The 17,270-nt window shown below is 41.3% G+C and overlaps 1 protein-coding gene across 2 annotated transcripts in view; it reads left to right on the top strand.

Annotated features, from left to right (window-relative positions):
• The window catches only part of LOC147026198 (ral guanine nucleotide dissociation stimulator-like 1), a 59,070-nt gene that overhangs the window by 13,947 nt on the left and 27,853 nt on the right, over positions 1-17,270 (top strand). For both annotated transcript variants that reach the window (XM_085881352.1, XM_085881353.1), the window contains 10 exons: positions 5,711-5,821; positions 5,993-6,201; positions 6,320-6,397; positions 7,626-7,804; positions 8,079-8,221; positions 8,641-8,874; positions 9,164-9,267; positions 9,781-9,865; positions 10,063-10,152; positions 10,272-10,391. In XM_085881352.1, the coding sequence (XP_085737478.1) occupies positions 5,711-5,821; positions 5,993-6,201; positions 6,320-6,397; positions 7,626-7,804; positions 8,079-8,221; positions 8,641-8,874; positions 9,164-9,267; positions 9,781-9,865; positions 10,063-10,152; positions 10,272-10,391 (1,353 nt within the window). The remainder of the gene's footprint in view (positions 1-5,710; positions 5,822-5,992; positions 6,202-6,319; positions 6,398-7,625; positions 7,805-8,078; positions 8,222-8,640; positions 8,875-9,163; positions 9,268-9,780; positions 9,866-10,062; positions 10,153-10,271; positions 10,392-17,270) is intronic.

The raw sequence follows: 17,270 nt of genomic DNA, 5'->3' as shown, positions 1-17,270 counted from the left end.
CGCATGACAGGAGAACTACAACCGTTCTACACAATCACTTAACAGTTTTTACTACTTAGTAGACACGGGCGCATGGACACACGTATGCACACACACACCCAAGAAATGGTGGCAGAGGCGTTTAATAACGAGCTCCAGCTCGGAGGACAGCTGAGCTGAAACCCAGAACCTATCTCGAACCTCTCCTCCTCATGTGGTCTTCAAGTTGTTTGGACCCGGGCTCCAGTGAGAGCAAGCTGGACCCAATTATCGTGAGGCGCGATCCTTCCCAAGCTCCCGCGAATCCTCCGACGCTTCTCAACACGTGCTGGTGAGACGAGGCGCCAATCCTTCCCATCGATGCGTCGCTTCCCCGAGGAACCACCTCCAAGAAGAGGCCGACGTGTCGCACCAAGCTGGGAACCAAACGGAGAACAAAGAGCTCCACGAACCAAGAAGAAGAAGAAGAAGAAGAAGAAGAAGAAGAAGAAGAAGAAGAAGAAGAAGAAGAAGAAGAAGAAGAAGCCACCATTCGCAGCTCAAGCCGAGCATCCGGCTCAACTTCCTTCCAAAAACAAGGCAGCTCTCCAAAAAGCTTTCAAAAGCCTCCAACCCTAACCGGAGTCAAGCAGGACCCTAAGTTCTGCTGAACTACCACTTCTGCAGAAGCAAAAAGCTTCCGAAGGCCTCAACCCTAACCAAGCTAAACAGGAATCGAAGGTTTGCTGAATGATGCCCCTCAACTCTCCCTTCTCTGAACTCCGAACACAAACAAAGAAAGGATCTCCTCTTATCCTTCTCCGCCCCCCTCCCCCACGCGACTCATGCCCTCGTGATCCATCCCCGCTCAACCACGGATGGGAGGAAGTTGTTGACATCACGAATCACGGAACGGCGGGGTTCTTCTTTCTCTTCGCAGAAGAGGGGGAGGGACATCTCCATTGTTTCGTTCCTTAACTATAAAATCAATCCGCAGCGCATCATATCGATTTCTGAACATTTAAACAATGGAAGGTGAGCTATCTAGGGAACAAGCACTTATCGACATAGCTGACTAAAGGAACCTGTATGTTGTGTGCAATCGAATTCCAAATTCGTTAAAGAAAAAAAAAAATATATATATATATATATATATATGTGTGTGTGTGTGTGTGTGTGTGTGTGTGTGTGTGTGTGTGTGTGTGTGTGTGTGTGTGTGTGTGTGTGTGTGTGTGTGTGTGTGTGTGTGTGTGTGTGTGTATATATGTATATGTATATATATATGTATATATATATATATATATATATATATATATATATATATATATATATATATATATATATATATACATATTACAGAGGAAAGGTTTGCCAGAGAGCAACCTGTTTGTGCTGAGCTGAATTCCACTTTCTCTAATGCTGGAGATGATTTTATCTGCCTTGATGTCCTCTCATCATCATTTTGTTGACCAGCAAATATCTGCTGAGCTTCTCTTTTTTGTGCTCTGTTAGGAAATATCTCAGTCATTGACAAACTCGCTCTTCCTTTTGCTTTGTTCTTCGATTTCTTCTTAATCGTGCTTCTTGTTGCTCCTCTGTCTCAACAAGTCGCCCTTTTCGCATTCAAAATGCAGCTTCTGATTCATTTTGTCGTCTCTTTGGATTCATGGTCTGAAGAAAGAAAATGTCTATTTTTCTGCGAAAAGATTTTTTTTTGATTAATTTTTGTCAATGAATCAATGAAGAAATGTATTTAAAATTGAGGTTGTATGTCACAGTTGCGGATGACGGGGCGAACAACCCTTAAAATGATACCAGCATGGTGTAAATTCGACGTCAACGGCATAATAACAGTCTTGCAATAGCACCGCAGCAATTTGCATAACTGATGTGAGTGCGGATTTCCATCTTTGGTAAATGTACAAAATTCACATTGTTTATTCATTTAATCGTGTAAATGAATGTTGTTTTTTTTCAGGTTATTATTACAGTTAATATATATCATTGTTATGTCTCCGAAAATAGCATGTCTACCCCGGAATTAGTGCATGGCAGGCATAATGAAGTGCACGAGGTGGCAGTGCATTGCCTCAAGGATTTTTGGCAATTTATCTATCACAAAAGCAGCATGGCAGTTTCCACAGCAGGAAAACTGAGGAACAGAGTTCTAAATCTCACAGAATATTTTTTGTTAATAATATGAGTTCCCTTACAAGGAACTTCGACACAAGAGGAGGCCATTAAGCCCATTAATATCTGCACTATTATGACCAACTTATGGTTGTTTGTCAGTGCTCTATCCTTTTTTAAATGCTGAACGTCAAGCAACGAAGCAGGAGGTACCATTTAAAAAAATAGTCTTTGGTTCGATTCGACCTCCCAAACTCAGAGCAGACGATCTAACCATTACGCCACCGGGGCTGGTTCAAGAAGAGAAGGCGAGTTCTTCCACTGAATGCTAAACAGAACAATGCTGTCGCATTTAACTTCCTCAAACAAAGGATGCTTGTCTCATGGGTATAATATTCACATGAAATGAATGTTTCCAGAATGTTGTTTGTCAATTTCACATCATGATTACAGGGAAATGCTTTGTTATCTTGGCACAATGCATTTCATTTTTTCATTCTGGCAGGGTTCAACATTAAAATGAAAAGTTTCATTTCTTGACAGGAGCGATGCTCATGGAAGAGTAAGTTTCATGGAATAAAAGTGACGGCCATGTTTGGAATCTGTCCATTTTAAGCAGAAATTTCAGTAGTAAAAACTAAATATGGATTTTGTGAATGGAATATTGGAAGAGTGAAAGAATTGTGGGTTTTGTTGTCGTATCACATTCTGGTTATTTTACCTTCATACAAAGGAGTCGGTATGATTGTTTTTCACGTCGTGCATCCTGGAAGGTGGTGTGTTGGCCAGCATCAAAAATACTCCACCTGGAGTATTTTATTGTTACAAATTCTCTCTTTTACTCTCCCATTTCCCAAAACTACAAATTCCCATGAAGAACAGTTAAAAGAATAATAGTTTTGATATAAACTCACAGCCACTTCCTCATGTGTGAAACATTATTTGTCATCTTGATCAATTCATAAATGGCTGAATTTCTTTTCATCTCCGTCGATGCATTAATGATCACCACCATTGTGGCTTGATGGATTTTAAAGTTGGGCTGGAAGGATAGCCTAGATGTATGCACACTCACCTTTGAGCTGTTTAGCCTGGGTTTGAATGTCGACACAGCGATAAACTGTCAGCCTGGTGTTTTGCAGGCAGGGCGAGGCATCGATGTGTATGTCGTTCCTCGGACGGACAATAAACTGGGTAACCAGTCTGCCGCCATTAGTTGGTGGATGTTAAATATCCCACGGTGTCCTTCCCGAAGAGTAGGCAAGTTATCGCTCACACCCTGAACAAGTGACAAATTTCTGTTCTAATCTACAGGTGATACCAGCTTGATGTGGCTTAACGGGTAACATGGTTGGCTTGGGATCTTGTGGTTCTGAGTTCAAGCCCCAGCAATACCAAAATAACACCAGGCAGTTTGAATCAGCCTGTCATCTGTCTGGGGTCAGCAAAATGAGTACCAGCTCTGGGAAAAGGTGAGCCATTTGAGTATCATCCATCAGAGTGATGACCAGTCCAGGATTGTGCCAACAAGGAAATGAAACCTGCCTTGGCATCCTTGTGTGCTTGACAGCATGAGGATGACCATCCAATCTACGAGGGGTATTGCATTAGCAGCACAGCCATGCTTCAAGCTAATGATGTAAACCAGCAACCATGTACTGTATATGGAAGAAGAAAGATTTTAAAATAACCATGAGTGAGGAGGCAGAAATATGAATAAAACATGTTACTCATTGCATCTCTTTATTGCAATGGGAGGTTGACATGATAGATAGCTCAGAGGTAGCGTAAACGGTTTTGAGCCATATCATTTGTATTTGATTCCCAGCTGCACTAAATAAACTTCCCACAGCCTCATAGGTTGTGCGTTGCATCATTGAATGCACCGTCCTTCGGTGATGATGTTATTCTGGCTCGCCCATCTGCTCGAATCTGTTTGTAGACATCATAAAAATCGCCGCTTTAGTTTAGAAAAATAAATCAGGTCATCGTATGCCACAACCGTAGTTACATTCTAAATTCCTGTCCTAATCTACAGGGGCATTGCATCAGCAGCATAAAAGATGCAACCATCAGCTCTGTGCTGCATATGAATGAATGAATGGCATTGTGAGTTTGTTAACCGAGGTACTGCAACGGGTACATTCAAGTTTTCATTATCTGTTGTCACTGAATGAATGAAAATAATGATAGCAATCATTTAATAACAAGAATGTAGATTGGAAGAAGAAGCAATGGGGGTCATTCCTACTGCATCTCATGCTACCATTTAACGGTTGCAAACCAAAGTTATTTTTCGATAATGTAAAATATTAAAATGAACAGAAAGAAAAAAATACCACGTGAGAATTGTAAGAATTTTGTCAATGACTAAGACACATAATGACCTCAAAATATTTTCTGAGTCATAGCACGTGGCCCGCATCGTAAGTGTGAGATGAACCAGAATCCCAGATTTAAACATTTACCCAAAATGCTTATATGAACCTACAGAAAGCGTTAAATGGCCTGTTTGACCTGATCGTTGTGAGAGTGGTCAGCTATTATTGGAGTAATGTGGAGCCCTGGGCAGGAAATAGGGGACAAGATGCACCCCCACCTATCCAAACAATCCCAGCCAGCGCACTGACGTTGGCTCAACGTTGGGCCAATGGTAGTGTGCTCGCTGAGATATAACCGGTTAAATGTTCAGTATCATAAATGTCAGCAGTAGAGCGCTGGCTGAGTTTGCAATGAAAAATGTTCAGAAAACGACCGAGGAGGACGTGTACATGTCGAGGGAAAAGTGCGGGGGTGGGAGCATTTTAGCACACCTTTCTTTTCCTGCCACGAGCATCTTGTCCTCTCCATTACGACACCGTTTGATTCCTCATATGATTTACTAAGCCCGATATCGCTGATGAGGATCAGTTGGCCTCCTTTCTGGCTATCAATGCCACAATATTACCATGCAGTATCTCCATGTGCAAAGGGATGCCCTAATTGTGTTTCTAATTTGTGGGAAAAATTATCTTTAATTTTTAAAAAAATCGTATTTATGAGAGTCTCGGCTGCTTTTGCAGAACAGTGTGAACATGTAACTCATCTCTTCAAAGTTAAATATTCAAATAGAATCCAATCTGCATTATAAAACTACTTATGAATTGACAAATCATTGTTTCAGAGATTATTTTTTTTTGAATACCTGCCATATTTGAATAATTGTTCAATGTTGAGGCGAAAATGCACACCCGTGTGCTGAACTGTACTGTCTTACTTTGGAGATAGTCATGGAACTTTAAATTATTCCAACAATGAATAAGTTGCACCGAAGTTTCATGACAAGTCTGGTGTTGGCTTCGCCGTTAAGGTGGCTGGCTTAAGATCTTAGGGTCTCAAGCCTTTGTTGGGCAGTTGAATTAACATTAGGTGGGGTTGATTCAGCCTGTCATCCTTCTGAGGTCATTGAAATTAGTGCCAGTGTACTGGTAATAGAGGCTATGCATCAGCGGCACAGCCGCACCACCAGCCAATGATGCCACTCGCAGCCCTGTGCTGCATACGAAGGAGGAGGTGGAGTTCCACGACATTTGGTGAACATTCCATATTACAACCCCTAACTGCTGCCCATTAATCCCACCAGAGCTCTGTGCAAGACTGGGGACAGGAGATCGAGGAGGGAGCTGTGTACAGCGTGTGCCTGCGGAAAGTGCAAATTCAACAGGCGGCAAATAAGGGTGCTCGTTTACTTGGGGTAAGTTTACAATATCAAGCACTCAGCTGACAAAAGTGTTTAATTTTATATTATATTGTGGACTTTAAATGTGCTCTTCACTTGATTACATACGAGGACCTTCAATGACATTCCTACACGATATACACTTAATTGCCTCCGTTAATACTCTATCCTGTTTTTCCATCTCAGATTGATAATCGACAGTTACCACCAGGGCACTTCATAAGTCAATTTGAAACATGCCGGATCCGTACAATCCGTGCCGGGACTTTGGAGAAGCTGGTAGAGAACCTGCTCCTGTCCTTTGGTGACAGTGAATCCACTTATATGAGCATCTTCCTGGCTACATACCGGGCCTTCGCTACTTTACAGGACATCCTAGAGATCCTTCTGAAAAGGTGAGGCACACTGCGGTGAAACATAAAATGATTTTTCGAACAACCTGTCATGCTGTAAGTCAGCTCAATTTGCACATTTTCAGTACCTCATCTGGAATGCATCTATGGCTATGTGCAGGTATGAGGAATGGGTGAACACCGAAAGGAGCAATGGACTTGGTGATGGAACCACAAGAGGAAAAGACATGTTCAGGAAGTATGTTCAGGTTGCTGATCTTTATTAATCCAATCCATCCATGTAGTATGAACATGAAAATATGGAGCTGAAGTTTGCAGATTTGTACTATTTTGTGAATTAACTTCTTGGATATCTTAACATAAAAATGTTTGTACCACTTGTTTATCACATCTGATGCCGGTGCATGGTGAACGTCCCATACCCTTGAGCATGTCGTTGGGGTGCAACGTCGGTGTTTATGTGGGCAAGTAGACGAGGTGGAGTCCAAATCCTCTCTGAGCCAGGTTACTGAGCAGCCTTTGGGAATCGAACCCACGCCAGTGAGTTTGCAATGCAACAAAGATTTACTGAAGATGGTGCAGAGAAAGGGGATTAACTTTAGAAAATTTAAATTGAGAAAAGTAAGATGAAGAGGATGCTTGTTGTAAGAGAGGAGGGGAGGGCAGTGTGTGAGTCATGGGGAGAGAAGGTAAAGAGGCTTGTGGGGATATTGGAGTAAAGGGAGGGGAGGGAGAGGTATGGAATATACATAAGGGGTGGTGGGGGGTGGGGGGTGTAAGCGCATTAAAACATTTTCTGCCATATTGGCAGACGTAATACATATACAGCCCCATTCTACTGAGAATGGAATGTTTCCCCGAGAATGTGCTTCCATACTACAATAGTATATGAATTTAATACACAAGAGGTTAAGCAATTTTATGAAAGTTTGGATCAATAAATACCAAATTTCTTAACATCGGTTAATTTGTTGTGACATTGCATGAGATAAAGTAAATGTTATACTTTAACCTTGGTGTTGGCTACGTGGTTAGGGTTGTGAGTTTGGGATCTTAGGGTCCTGAGTTCAAGCTCCGTTTTCTGCTGAACTAACACCAGGTGGGGATGACTCAGCCTGGCATCCTCCTGAGATAGGCGAAATGAGCAATAGGGGCATTGCATCAGTGGTGCTCCCATACTCTGTAGCAGTGGTGATGCACTGTTGTTCATTGCCAGTTTGAAAGCATGTTATCATGCCACCACAATAAGTGGATAAATAGAAAAATATACTTATCGTTTGCCAACACACTATTTGAATAAATATATTACTCTGTTGTTATAATTTTGAGCTCAAGTTGCTCTAATGCATATATATATGTATAATGTACCAGTATATGTATATAATGGAAATGTATATAATATGCAGTATTTGATTAGAGAACTTATTTTTTTCTTACTGCAACTGATTTCATTCACATCATTCTAGGGCTGTGACCTCCATCTTCGTTGTTTGGTTTGATCAGTATCCTGAAGATTTCCTCTCCGACCTCTCCTCTTTACATCTCCTACTGCCCTTTTTTGCCAAGATTTCGCCTGGCTCTGAGGCTGAACGTCGGGCACACAGCTTACTGAACTCCAACGCACAGCTGCACCTCACTCAGGAAGGTATGCCTGGATAACATAGACAAGGCATTTCCCGAAATAGCTCTGCTGAAAAATAGGATTATCACAGCCTCCAAAAAAACCCCAAAAAACCCATTATGTCACAGCACAAACCATGTAAGCTTGAGATGAGAATTTCTGCTGCAGAATGCATCTCCAATTTTGGAATATACTGTATTGTGATTATAGGATGTGTTCACAATGCTATGGATATATTTCCTTGGCTCTTTCATCAAGAAACATTTCCACTGTTTTGGTTCTTGTGATGCCATTTTAGTGGAACGAGGAGTGTCGTCGAGTGGTGTTGTGTTTTCCCTTGGTGAGGAGGATGACGTGGAAGTGATAGCAGAAGATGAAAAAGTGGAAATACTCACATTCTCTGCTGAATCTGTGGCAGAACAGCTCACCTTCATGGATTCTGTAAGTCATGCACAGTGAGGCCGAGCAACAAGGAGTCATCTACGTGTTATGTTTGCAAAAATGGTGGAATATTTACAACCCTCCCCTCCTTCTCACATATGCCCCACACATCCGGCCTTCCTTCCTTCCTTCTCCTCCCAGTACCTATCTCAACCCCCCCCACCTTCCCCCCACTCCACCCCTTCCATATCCTTTTTTTTCTTTCTCCTTATTCCCCAACCCATCTATCAGCTATTTTCTTGCCTTTCCTTTTCTTGCTTTTCTCGAAATATTTTTTCCCAAATATGCCCAACCCCTTCTTTGCATACATAATAGGTAGATGGGCTATAATAGTCTGACGACAGTGCACAGTTGTGTGGGTGTCAAATAACATTTCCCGATGCGAAATGCTCATTCTCATCACCACATGGTTTACACAGGAACTCTTCCGGAGAGTTATCCCTCACCAATGCCTGGGCTCCGTATGGTCACGTAGGGATCAGCGGGGTAACAGTCATCTAGCTCCAAGTGTGCGTGCCACCATCACGCAGTTCAACGCAGTGACTTCAGCTGTGCAAGAGACCGTGCTGCGGCCTGGCGATCATTCTTCCGGACCACGTACATCTGCCCTTCTGCGTGCACGAATCATAGAGCAATGGATTGATATCGCTCAGGTTTGTTTTACCCCATGTATTGCTTTGTATTTCATCTGTGTGGCAGGCTGCAAAAACATTTATATTTACAATACTGTGGCCATGCAAGTCTGCAGTTCTTATCACTCAAGTATTCTACAATGTTATCCCAAGGTTAAGATGTACAACGATACTTGATCTAGCATTCCAACTTTGCCAAAGCTATTTGATGCTTTCTTCATAAAAGCCTCACAACAAATGGCTTCAGTGACGATGATAACACCCCTTTATCCCAAATTTTTCTCACAAGTTCTCCCGGTTATGTACACAGGAATGCCGCATCCTCAAGAACTTCTCTTCTCTCCGTGCAATTCTCTCGACTTTGCAGTCCAATGCCATCCACAGGCTAAAGAAGTCTTGGGGATTCGTTTCCAGGTCAGCCACAGCCTCGTTTCACTTGTCAGTATAAAGAATTCCATCACATTACTCTCTGTGATTTTTTTGTTTCTTGCCGATGAGGTCTATTTTTAAAAAGCGATGAACCAAGTGTGCTGACACAATTATAAATCTCATCAATATTTCAGAATGGGGGGAAAAACATGATATCCACTTGCCAATCGGGAGGAGGCTTGTTATTGCCATTCAATTACATAACCTACGTCATCTATAAATGGCTTTCTTTCCTTTTGTTTTCACTAACAAGGTTCTTCAACCACCAATCTACTCCTAGCACTGGGAAAAGATGATCTATACTATCTAAAACAATTATTGTTTGTTTACCCAACAAAAAATTCTCATGAGATCTGATGAAAATATTTCCTAATTTTCTACGAGTTCGAATGAGAGATCCCAGTAGATTTTCTAACATTTGCTTGAATTCATGTAGTTTTCTTTTGGAATGATACAATATAAAGGTTTGTGATTGCTAAATGTTCAATGTGTTTTCAGGGAAAAGATTTTGATTTTTGATGAGCTTTCAGAGATCTTTTCTGATGAAAACAACTACTTCATGAGCCGTGAGATCCTGATGAAGGTGAATCATGGAATTGTCCCACCAAGAAGTGCAGCTTCTGTTTGTAAACGTACCAAAAAATATATTAAAAAACCTTGTGCAGCAGAAAATTTGCTGAATAATCTTTCTTGAAAGGCACAAACAAGTGGAGAAGTTAACAGTGTGTCAAACACTAATCATGAACTTTGCTCATTCATCCTGTTTTCCTGAATCTACAGGAAGGAACATCAAAGTTTGCGAACATGGAAAGCTGCATCAAGGGCAGCCAGAAACGTTCCATCAAGCGACTGCAGTCTCAAAAGGAGTTGGTAAGTTCGTGTGGCCTGTGCAAAAATTGCAAAAGATTTTTGCAACTTCCTCATTATCGTTGTTGTTGGTCAACGGCAACAAAATATCTTGTGCAAATTTTTATCTACTTCAATCACAGGGGCTCATGCAAGGGACCGTTCCGTACCTGGGAACATTCCTCACGGACCTGACGATGCTGGACACAGCTTTGCCAGACTTTGTGTATGGTGGTCTAATCAACTTTGAGAAACGCCGGAAGGTAAATGTCATTCCTCTTACATAGCACTTCCATTTCATCTTTCATGGTGCACACCATTTGTTCCTCGAGTTGATCCATTTTCATTATTCACTTGGACACACATCAGACTTTCTGAAACACTTGAAACAAATAACAATGAGTAGTTTTGGGTGAAAAATCAATGGAATGCTCCAAACAGGAGTTGATTATTTCTCTTCATGGAGAATGTCATTTAACAAGACAGAAAAGATAGATGAATGAAGTCTGAACCCTGCCCCATACACCTTCCCCCACTTCTTCCCTTTTCATGAAAACAAAAATACATTTGAATTATCACTTCACTCCGTGCTGGCCCGAAGCTGGCAGGATAGCTTAGAGGTATGCACACTTGCCTCTGAGCTGTTTCACCGGTGGTTCCAACCTTGACCCAGCAATAAACCATCATCCTGGTGTTTCACATAAAGGGTGATGCACCAATGTGTGCACCATCCATCAGATTAATGTCAAGCCAGAGAACTCGGCTGCAAATGCTAAAAGTCGTTCATGGAAGTTGAAGATCTCATGGTGTCTTTCATGAACAGCATGCAGGTCATTGCCAGCACACTGGACAAATTACAAATTCCTGCCATTCAATCATCGAGCCTGGCCAGCCTGTGTCACAGTATGAGTTGCACGTCCGTTTGAGATCGGGTGGGAGCGCTTCATCACACTCCACACATTTTGGCCTACATCTCCACCAGATGGCACTTGCCTTCTGGTTTTTTTCGTTTGCAATGGGGGAACAATCATCTGGGTGGCAGATAGGCTTTTGTTTCTTTGCAGATTATGTGGTTTTACCATGTGAGACATAAGCTGTGGCTGATGCTCACTATTGCAATCAGAGCGTGCTAATAGCATATACTGTAGTACAAGAAGCCTGGTGTTACCTTAATGGTTCGGGTGGTGGGCTTGGGATCTGAGGGTCCTGAGTTCAAATCACACTCAGCTGTTGAATTCATACCAGGTGGGGTTGATTCTGCCTGTTATCCTTCCGAGGTTGACAAAATGAGTACCAGCATGCTGGTATCCTGTGTCAGAGTGGCGACCCATCCAGGATTGTGTCCAATAGCCAAGGAGACTGCTTACAAAGCACCAACGCTCTGCAAAGAGTATGGTCCCAATGGATGGATAGGTGCAGTACAAGACATCATCAACATAAAACATGCAGGAGACATCATTGCACTCTCTTATTTATTACAATGACATTGGGAAACAAAAGACAAATCAATGCCATATATGACGTTTGATCCCATCATTTGATTCAAACCATCAACATCAGCGATGTCATTCACAAAGCAACAGTGAGCAAGATGAGAAATTAAATACACAAACTGCTGTCGCTGCAACAAAGAAAGAAAAGGCAAAGCAAGCAGAAACGATCATTCTCATAATATTTATGGTAGTCTGGGCCACAAACCACGTGATCCAAACAGGCCAGGAAGGCAGATGGTGGATGTGGAGGAAGCAGTCTCCATGTAAACAACTCTTTCCTCTTTTACAACAACTGTGGCTTTGTCCTGACCTTAGTTTAAAGCAGAGGAAGATCTGTGTTCACAAATCTTTTCATTTCCAGGTTACAGGGTATTCAAATTAACCATAATTAGCTTGTCCATTTGCTCACAATCTCAGCATTCTATTTTTGGTGTGCTCTTTTTCGTTTTTCATGTGCATTATTATTCATACCGGGCGTAGTGGCGTACGCCTGTAATCCGGCTACTCGGAGGCTTGGGTTGGAGGATCGCTTGAGGATGGGCGCTCTGTGCTGGGCCACGCTATGAGAGGGTGTATGGCAGCCCGGAATCATGGCGAAACCCAATCCTTATCCCTGTGTCGTAAGAGGCGACCAGGGTTGCGTCAGGAAGGGCATCCTGCGTAAAACCTATGCAAAATCAGTATGCAGATCATAACGGATGATCCGCTGTGGCGACCCCTAACGGGAGCAGCCGAAAGAAGAACAACATGTGCATAATTATTCATACTGAAAATCTCCTGAAATGTTCATAATTAAATAATTTTTCCTCATTAGTTTCCTCACACTGAGGGGTGCAACTACAGGTGTGGCTCATTCCTAAGGCATTGTCGGTGGGTATGCAAAAACACAAGGTTGACAGCTTAAAGCTCGGTCGACATTCAAACCGTGTCTCGATACTGTAGCTCAGATGTGAGATACCTTTAACCTATCCTTCCAGCCCTTTGGGTAATAGTTACAAACAATAGAAAGGGAAATTTCCTCAAAAATCATTCCTTTTCATCCACTTCTCTACCATTTCATATCAAAGTCCAAATCTGGATCAACCTCAGATGTAATGTAATATATAACACCCTTTCCAACCACTCACTCACTCATCGATGTAAATGTTTAGTACTTTCTTTGGTAGGTGAGAAACTCGAAATTTGGCATGCTGATGGAACTCAAAGTCATGATTCCAGAAAAGAAAAAGAAAAAAGAAAAAAAGAACCTCTGTAAATATCCAGAAACAAAAATATCCAGAAGCGAAAAAAATGAAAATATGCCGGTGGAGCCTTGCTAGACTCACGGAGGGTCATGTGACCAAAGACAATGGCATGTCACGTGCCCCAACAATGTCGTGTCAGGTTATGTTGATCACTCCCTTGGAGAAATGGTGTTTCTTGGTTTTATGGCGGTATGATTTGAGAAGGTTTTATAATTTATGAATGGTGTTCAGTGGTGGGAAGGAGTAAATATTTATCGTTAATGGATGGTGTACAGAGAAGGTTTTATCATTTATGAATGGTGCACAGTGGTAATGTCAGAGGTGCTGAGAGTGGGGATGGGGGGAGGGGGCAGGTGGGGTAACTACCCTGGGGCCTGGATAGGGGCCTGTAATTATTCCTTCATTTGTTTTGTTTCATATAATGATTGTGACGATAAAACACTGGGGGCAGCTTTATTATGTGTTTCCCTCCAAGCCACTCAGAACGATTCCATGGCATGGACAGTGACACCCTCCTTGGTAAAATAACCTACTCTCGGAACAATTTAAGCAATGGCAATCGTGGTAATGACGTAAATGAATGCAGGAGTATTGGCCACACCCCCATCCAGATAAAATGGGTGAAATGAATCCTCATGGAGGAATAAGTGAACAACACCCCAATTTCCCTTTAAACAGGCATGTATTTCTGATGACGAAAACATGGAAAACTCTGTAATGGTTGTTAAAAAAATTATATATATATATATATATTATATATATATATATATATATATTTTTTTTTTTTTGTGGAGGACTGTGTCCAATGGGGATTGGTGGAATACTCGTCACACTCCACATGTTTCGATTTTCCCACCGATCACATCATGTTCCTTCTAGTTGAATGGTCTGCATGAGCAAGAACAATCGTCTGGGTGGCAGACGGATGGTTGTTCTGTGCGGACTATGCGGTTTTACCATGTGAGACATAATCCACGGTGATGCTCACCATAACAGCCAGGAGGAGCGTCTAATGTTTAAATGACAAATGTGGTAATAATTGGTTAGGGAAGAAGGCGAAGGGAACTGGTGAAGGTGGTGGTCCGGGGAGTTCGGCCAGACACTATTACAGGACGGTTTTGGTGTTGAGGGTGCACCGGCTTTGTCTGTTATTCTGTGTCCTATTAAGTCTATATTACGATCGAGTGTTTACTCAATTGGACATCTTAATCTTCCAGGGTGCTGGGAGGAGGTGATCAAGGATGATCAACATTGCTACTGATGATGAGGGTTTATCATGGAGGGTTAATCGAACTAGGAAGAGGGGCAGACCACGGCGGGAGAGCCAATCGATGCTTAAATGCAGAGGGGGTGGTCTCCAGGCAGTCTCAGGATACCCCTGCTGATTCATGTAAATATTCCAACGATTAACACGGAGTGTAGCGCTCATGTGTCGGAGCTTACTAAATTCATCAGCGATCTTACATCCACACTGGATATTATATATTCGTTATTTAAGAAGCCTGGTTTAAAAGCCCCATTCAATTTAAGATTACCGGTTACATCCTTCAATGTATTCTCCGAGTAAGCGTAGTGCCTACTGGACACACTTTGTTAACTGAGCAGGATGTACCCTCAATTCTTTAAATTTGTCTGGAAATTCAATATGGAAATTTCATTCACATCAGAGAAGGTTGCTTGTGATGATGACGAGGGTTTATCATGGAGGGTTAATCGAACTAGGAGGAGGGCAGACCATGGCGGGAGAGACGAGGTGAAGTGAAGAATTTTTTCACCTCGAGGTGAAGATGATGAGCCGACCAATGGGCGTTCGGATTAACCGTGACGTCATTACGGCCGAACCAATCAGCGTTTACCTTATTGAGACCTGCGTAGAAAACACACGCCTTCACTTCTTTCTTCACTTGCTGCAATTTTTACCCTGAAGAGTGCAGCATGAAAAGCTTCGGTCACTATGTTGTGTTTATTTGTATCCATACACACACACACACACACACACACACACACACACACACACACACACACACACACACACACACACACACACACACACACACACACACACACATTTGTTGTTCGTCTTTCGGCTGCTCCCGTTAGGGGTCGCCACAGCAAATCATCCATTATGATCCGCATACTGATTTGGCACAGGTTTTATGCCGGATGCCCTTCCTGACGCAACCCTGGTCGCCTCTTACGACACAGGGATAATGATTGGGTTTCGCCATGATTCCAGGCTGCCCTACACCCTCTCATATCGCGGCCCAGCGCAAAGCTCCCGTCCTCAAGCGATCCTCCAACCCAAGCCTCCGAGTAGCCGGATTACAGGCGCACGCCACTACACCCGGATATATATATATATATATATATATATATATATATATATATATATATATATATATATATATATATATATATATATATATATATATATATATATATATATATATATATATATATATACATACATACATGAAAGCCAATGTGAACCAGCGCGCCGACCCAAACAGAGAGATGCGCTATTCGTGCCCCATACTGTGCAATGGTAATATGCCATTGCAATCAGTGTGCAGACCAGAATGGAGAGGTACATTATTTGTGCTCCGTACTGTGTGATGGATTGAAGGAAAGGATTGGATATAATTGTTATGGTTGAAAAGAGCACGCCATGTGCATCCTGTATGGCGTTGGAATTTAACGTATGGACCTACTATTCCATTTCACACCGTATCATGCAGCGGAGGATTTTTCCATTGTATAGGTTATGCTTCCTTTGGCCTCCGCGAGGACTCATTCTTATCATGGAGGATGTTGCTGTGGTTTTCAGAAGTGGCCATCTGGTCGCGATGCCTCCTTGGATTTATTTCAGGAATAAGAAGAAAAGAGTTGGAATTAAGATAGAGATATAATCAGATCTAACTATGAGATCCACTCATCGCACTTCGTCCCATTTGACTCGTTAGACATGAGGGAAAGGTCTAACTGCACATATATTCATGAAATAACTGTCTGTGGACCACTGTATGATGGATGCCATTGCCTTCGAGGCATGCGGTTTTCAGAACCGTAAATATATATATATATATATATATATATATATATATATATATATATATATATATATATATATATATATATATATATATATATATATATATATATATATATATATATATATATATATATACCTCAAGGGGAAAACCAGAGATGTCAGGATAAGTCAATTTTGAAGAAACTGAAAAACAAAGTTTCAAGACTTTGGTGGAATGTTTAATAACTGCCATATAGATTTATTTTCCAGTAAAAGGAAGAGTGATCATTGGCCGATCAAATTAAGCATGTAGCATTGCCAAGCTTCTGTTATTTAATTTAAGAGCAAAGAACGAATCAATGTTGCAAACTGACATCACCGGTTATTCCCTTGTTTAATAATTGCCATGCAATTTTAACTCAGGATGTGTAGCAAATTCATGCTTGTTGGTTATTCGCATACATTACATGACTTTGGTGATCACAGATTATTTTTTTCAACATTAAACGGTCATTGTTTTTTTCTTTGATTGGAGTTCAATGCCATACTCAAGAGTATTTCGCTTATATGACAACGGATTCTCCATTTCTTTCTCCGTACTACTTAATATGATGGAAAACCGGGAGGAAACCAAGGATAAACCACCCCCGCGATAGCCGAAGTCACCTCATGTGACTCCCTCATATACCTAAGCAAGTTGATTGGGCGGTGGGTACATCGAATGAGGATGGGTACTCAGATGCGCTAACCATTCAGCCACGGCGTGGGTCCCATAAAAGTCACAATAAAGGTTTGACCAGGCTTGAACCATGATATGCACCAACTACGGAGCCCATGATATAACCAAATAGGCCATTGTCGTGCTCAGAGTTTATGCTGTGAACGTTATACAACCTTTCATTTTTTAGTTTCTCAACTCTGAATATTATGGTGGAACAGTTAACATGAATGAAAGGGAGATAACCAGGAGTAAAGTACTGACAACTCTGGGTTTCTACTTGTTCAGCTTTGACAACACTTGTTTTTTCATTGCACGGCTAAACGTTAGACCATATAAATTAAGTGATACCCCTGGTTATTTGTTTAAGTAATATTGTGAGAGGAAACCTTATGTTGCCAACTATTGGCAGGTGCAATAACCCTGAAATTTATAAAAAGTGACGTTTCTGGTTTTCCCCTTATGGTATATATATATATATATATATATATATATATATATATATATATATATATATATATATATATATATATATATATATATATATATATATATATATATACATATATATATATACATATATATATATATATATATATATATATACATATATATATATATATATACATATACATATATATATATATATATATATA

The sequence above is a fragment of the Eptatretus burgeri genome, chromosome 5, assembly GCF_056783735.1.
Source record: "Eptatretus burgeri isolate ZD-2024b chromosome 5, Ebu_testis_v1, whole genome shotgun sequence".
Lineage (NCBI taxonomy): Eukaryota > Metazoa > Chordata > Myxini > Myxiniformes > Myxinidae > Eptatretus > Eptatretus burgeri.
This window is presented reverse-complemented; position numbering and strand designations above follow the sequence as displayed.